The sequence below is a fragment of the Chrysemys picta genome, chromosome 15, assembly GCF_011386835.1.
Source record: "Chrysemys picta bellii isolate R12L10 chromosome 15, ASM1138683v2, whole genome shotgun sequence".
Classification (NCBI taxonomy): Eukaryota; Metazoa; Chordata; order Testudines; family Emydidae; genus Chrysemys; species Chrysemys picta.
In genome coordinates, this window is record NC_088805.1 from 14,397,253 (window position 1) to 14,403,284 (window position 6,032).

General features: G+C 53.0%; 1 gene segment (V, D, J or C); it reads left to right on the forward strand.

Annotated features, from left to right (window-relative positions):
• The first annotated feature begins 723 nt into the window (after positions 1–723).
• Positions 724–3,778, forward strand: LOC135975833 (immunoglobulin lambda variable 5-52-like). The segment is given in 3 exon segments: positions 724–772; positions 1,122–1,421; positions 3,456–3,778. Coding segments are annotated over 3 exon segments (672 nt in total).
• Positions 3,779–6,032: the final 2,254 nt, after the last annotated feature.

Consider the following 6,032-nt stretch of genomic DNA (forward strand, 5'->3'; position numbering starts at 1 on the left):
TGCAGCTCTCATTGGATGAGAAACCATCTCTTCATGTTTGTCCCCTTTGTTGCCCTGTCCCTGCTCCCTCTTCAGCCACACTGGGGTGTGTGTTTGAGGGGAGGCTTGTAAAAGGCGTGTCTCTGATTCCTTTTGGTTTTCCCATGGTGCAATGGTGCCACGTGACAATTCTTACCCTAAGCACAAGTGAGCTCTGGCCACTGAGAGACTCAGTCCGAGTCGTTCCAGTTCTCTTTACTCCCTCTGTCCTTTCGTTCCTGGTTTTCAATACGCTGTGATTCTAGACAAGGGGGTCGAGCTGCTGCGATACAAAAGGTGCAACAGCTCTGCAGCATTTCAGTTACCATCTGTGCTGCCGTTAGTCCCTTCTCTGCATTTGAATTTTCAACTTGGACATTTCTAACCTTTGCCTACCTGGGGCAGGTCCGACAGGGAGACGCTGTGACCCCAGGGAAGGACGGGGGATCAGGTCTTCACGCAGGGCCATATGGCTGATTTGCATTGCAAGATGGAAAGGTGATAACCAGAGATCAGTGTATCCAATAGACTCACAGAGCCCCACCCTTGGGGTTCATTTGCATACTAGCCAGTCTCAGCCCTGCCCCTCATGGTTTTAAAGGTGCCTGGAGGGTTGCCCAGAGCCAGGGCTCAAGCTGCAAACAGGCATAAGCAGAGCTGCCAAATCGGGCTCCTTCCTGTCCACCTCCATCTCCTCCCTGCACCATGGCCCAGTCCACCCTGACTCTCTGTGTCCTGGGGCTTTTCCTGGCAGGTGAGTGGTCAGGGGTGTGTAATGCTCAACACGCCCCCCACCCGGCTGATCACACTCCGGGTGGGACTCTGCCTTTCTATGGGCCTCGAAGTCACGTAGGTGCTTTTGAAAATATCCTTTTGTGTTCAAGCCGAGGGTCCCCAAGCTGTTTATAAACATGGGGACTATTATCCCCAGTGTACCAAGGGGAAACGGAGGCACAGAAGTGACTTCTCCAAGATCCCAAAGTAGCCTTTGGAAGGGCAGGAGCAGGACCTAAAAGTCTTGACCACCCGACCTCTGTTCTAGCCACTGAGCTTTGCTAATATCTGGTTTGGTCACAGCTCACTCGGGTCTTTGTTTCTGACAGTTGCCAGCGCGCAGCCAACCCTGACTCAGCCTGCCTCAGAGTCAGTGCCCCCAGGAGGCACAATCAAACTCTCCTGCACCATGAGTAGTGGAACGAGCATCAGTGGCTACTACATTCAGTGGTTTCAGCAAACAGCCGGGACCCCTCCGAGATATCTGCTGGATTACAAAGACGAATCTAGCAAGCAGCAGGGCTCTGGGGTCCCTGCTCGGTTCTCTGCTTCCAAAGACACATCCAGCAACATTTGCTATTTAACCATCACTGGGATCCAAGCAGAGGATGATGCTGATTATTACTGTGGTACATGGCACAACAATGCTTTACACGGTGATATGTTGAGACAGGGAACTGAGACAAAAACCTTCTGTACCCTATGGCCCCTGGAGACCTAACCACAGAAACCCCAAGAGAGGCCATCACAGAAAACAGAAATATACACTAAAGAAGCAGATAGTGACCCCTGTGGAAGTTCCTTGTAGAATTGGTATCCTCTGCCCCCATTCCACCATGTGCAAGCTAACACGATGTGCTGTTGTAAATTAGCATGATCTGTGTTTCATGGGAACATCCCGTCGAGTAAAGTCCTGGCAGACAGTGATGTGTTATATGGATTCCTTCACAGTGCCAGTGTTTGTGCACTGTGACTAAAATAATTACAAGCAAAGAAGCTGTGAGCAGAATCACTGATGCGGAGAAACAGATGAGCATTTAGAGAGACTAGCAGGGGACGCAGACAAGGCTCCTTACACATCAGAGGCCTGATGCACCAGTCAGTTTTCTGTGCACAACTCTCATGAAAGTCACTGGGACTGCAGTACTGGAAGCATGCAAGTGACACGGGAACTTTAGTGAGCCGGACGGTATAGAGAAGAGACAGATAATGACCACCAGGGGGCAGCATAGGAGAAGGCCCAATAACGTTGCGGACAATCTTGTCCAATGTGAGGCACAAGGGAAGAAGTCTCTAGAGTTATAAAACCATGATTTGTTTTGTAGTGTGATTTGTTCTTAATGAACTTTTTTCAATAGTGCCAAGTAAATCCCTGACCAGAAGTGTGAGGTGATTTATTTAGAGCAATGGGATAAGGGTGTTTTTACGTATACAAAATAAATACTTAGTGTAATGTGCAAGTTGCACTCATTAATTTCCATGGGAACAGCTGTTCATTAGGCAGCACTAGCAATGTTTTAGTAAGTTTCCCAGCATGGGACCCAGTTTAGAGGCTGCCTTGGTGCTGTTCCAGTCCATTTGGATCTTCTCTCTTGAAACATGTGCAGAACTGTGTGCCTATGGCCAGATGCGTCAGTGGAAGGAGCTGCCTGCTTCCTCTCTGAGTGGAGAGGGGAAAGGATGGCTATAGAGAGCCTCATTTCCATACGTGATATACCCGCAATTCCCCCAGTCACATTTGGAAATCTCAGTGGACAAGTCACTGAACTGATGGAAACAGAACTGTAAATAAAACCATTAAAATGCGCATGACACACTTAGTTCACACACTAATATGTACTTAATAAATTAGGCCCCATTTTGGCAAACATTTAAGCACCTGTTTAAATTTAAGCATGGGGTTAAAGTGTGTGTGTAAGTGCTGTAGTGAAAGGGGGCCCCACCCGTCGGTTTGTGTGCTGCACACATACATAGTGCATAAGGCACCTACACGGCTGATCAGGGATTAATGAGTTGTTCTTAACCATGCCTCTTGGCATTTTCTTTCAGTAAATTTCTGGCCACAAACCAACGTGTCACCTGATTAACTCATCACACCTGGGCCCCGCATGGTGATTTCGTTACTGGGGCGGGGGGTGGGTGGGTGCGCTGCTGTGTCCTGTACTGATGTAGAACTTTAGCATTAACCTCTGTGACCCCTTTCACAACACCAGGAGCTGTGGTGTTACCCGAAGGGGACCCTGGTGATGGGTGTGAGTGGGTCAGGCCTGCAGTCAGGATGAGATCTCAGGGCTCAGCAGCACTGGCGGTGCTGGTGGTGCTTCAGGGTATGGAGTGGGATTGTGGAATAATGGCGCCACCCCTCAGGGCTCATTTGCATATTGGGCAGCCCCACCTCTGTCCTCAGGGCTCTAAAAGCTGCTGTAGAATTGCACAAAGTCAGGGGTTGGACTGGGGTGCAAAGCCACAGAAACCCAAGTACAACATCGGGGTTCTCCGATCCACCGTCCATCACCTCCCTGCACCATGGCCCTGGCTTCTCTAACTCTCTGTCTCCTGGGGCTTTCCCTGGCAGGTAATTCCTCTAGCAACTCATCGGGCACATGAAGTACAGTCTGAATTCAGCTTTGGTCACTGCTAACTTGTCTCTTGGTTTCTGACAGTGCTCTACACAAAGGCTGTATTGACCCAGGTGGCCTCGGTGTCTGTGTCTCCAGGAAACGCTGCTAAACTGTCCTGCGCCTTGAGCGCCGGCACCAGCATCAGTAGCGCCCACGTGAGCTGGCTGCAGCAGAAATCAGGGAACCCACCCAGATACCTGCTCTCTTGTAAAGATGAATCCAGCGAAGGGCTGGCCTCGGGGGCCTCCAACCGGTTCTCGGCTACCAAAGAGGCCTCCACTAACACCTGTTATTTAGCCATCTCTGCAGTCGAAGCAGAGGATGAGGCCAGTTATTACTGTCTAACATCGAGTGGTGGCGAGTAACACTGCACAACAGCTTCACGGGGAACTGAGACCAAAACCCCCCAAGGCATCACACACACAACTGCCTGCACGCTTCTCTCGTGCCTCCAGGGCACTTGCTTTCTAGCATCTCAGCGCTCATAGGCTTGAAGGATAAATGGTGGAATCTCCATTGATGGAGACAAATTCCGCTGCTTGGGGGACTCTGGTTTCACGGGGCAGACTCCCGGGGGGCCGCTGGGAGAAGGGCCATGTGTTTCCCAATACAGCTCACTGTGCATAAGGTCAGGCTATCTGAGAACAATGCTGTATCCACAGCAGTCAGTGGCTCTTCGCTTGCCAATATAACGAGGCTGGGCACGGAAATCCTTTTGAAAACGCGCTCAGGAATGAGGCTTTGGGCGGGGAACTCTGTGCTGCTGCTGCCCTTTGGGAGCTGCTTGCCCCTGAGGGGTTTTGCTGTCTGCTCTCATTACAAGGGAGCACTGAGGCAGGATCCCTGTGTGTGAGGCCTGGGGTTGGGGGTCCAGACACAGCAGTGAATCGCTGAATGCCGGTGGCCCGGTGCAGAGCAGGTTGTTACTGGCACAGGACCCCAGAGGGGAGATGAACTCTGGGGCGATGGTAGCCATGTGCATGGGATCCCAGCGATGTCAGACAGAGCGGTCTGAGGGACGGGGCTGGGAGAGGCAGTGCTGGACTGTGACATGGCTGCTGGGCTGGTGCACCCTGCATCTGGCTGTGCTTGCGGGTGACTTTACTGTTGTGCCAATGCCAGGCCCAGGTGAGTCCTAACCAACCTCTGGTTTCTCCATAACTGAGTCACAGCATATTGCAATATCATTTACAAACGCAGTTCGGACACGGCGATTAATAAATCGCCCGGCTCCCAGTTGCCCAAGACTTGAGGTGTAGGAAGTACGCAGGCGAAGGGAACGCGTCACGGCGCCGTGTGCCGTTGCTATGGGATGGTGCTGTGGCTGCTACGGTTCTCCAGGGATTCCGACTTAGGTGGAGAGTCACACAAGAGCAGCGTGACACACGGGAGTGGTGGGAAGAGACTGGCTTTGTTTCCAAGCCTCAGTCACCTGCCCTGGGGCGGAGGCTGAACACGTCTGTCTGTCACGTGACAGGGTCAGTGCCCACTGACTCCGGGGGTGCCGTTACAAGCCATATTAAAAAGAGTCTGGTGACTTGAGGGCCCCCTGAAATCCCCTCTGACTCAGGATCGCCAGTAGGGTTCCAGGAGCAGCCAGGAGTTCCCTGGTTCTCCCCCACGACGCTTGGGCCTTGCTCTGTGGCAATGGGTGCTGAAACCCCCCTCAGAAGAGCTAAGTCAGCACAGGAGCCGCTAAGGGTCCTGCCAGCCCCTGGCTCGGTGAAAGAGCAGCTAAGATGTCAGATGAAACACAGGCTCCCCCACCCTCCTTGACCCCACTCACCGGGTCAGAAACGGCCCTTTGCCGCTTCAAGGCCCCGTGCTCTGTGTCTGACTCTCCCGGGGGATCTCAGGGATTATTTGGATGCTGGGGCGTTGCAGCCAGGCCTGGGTTCGTTCCCTGGCCACGCTGCCTCAGCCTGGCCACTCACAATGGTGGGCTGCTGCTCTAACTGCCTGGCCCTTGAGGTCTGACTGACCCCTCGAGTTTCCTTCACTCTGCCTCGTTTAATAATTTCAGGCCACACTGACCCTGCCGTGGTCTGCAGGGCTCATTTACATAGTGGGTTGCCCCTGCCCCACAGCGACAGGCTCTAAAGCAGCCACCGGGGGGGTTACGAAGTCAGCACTGGGCTGCAAACCAGCAGAAGCCCTGCTACTGAGTCGAGCTCTTTCTCTTCGCTCTCCATCTCCTCCTGGCGCCATGGCCCAATGTGCTCTGGCTCTCTGCCTCCTGGGGCTGTCCCTGGCAGGTGATGATGCTAGGAATTCAGGGCACACACAGAGTACAGCATGGATTTGGCTGTGGTCACTTCTAACATGTCTGTTTGTTTCTCACAGCTGCCGGTGGCCTATTTACTCAGCCGGCCTCGGAGACTGTGTCCCCAGGAGCCACTGTCAGACTCTCCTGCGCCATGAGCCGTGGGACCAGCATCAGTGGCTGCTACATAAGCTGGCTGCAGCAGAGAGCAGGGAACCCTCCGAGATACCTGCTCTACTACAAAGACGAATCTGCCAAGGGGCTGGGGTCTGGGGTCTCTGACCGATTCTCAGCTTCCAAAGACGCCTCCACTAACACCTGCCATTTAATCATCACCGGGGCCCAGGCAGAGGACG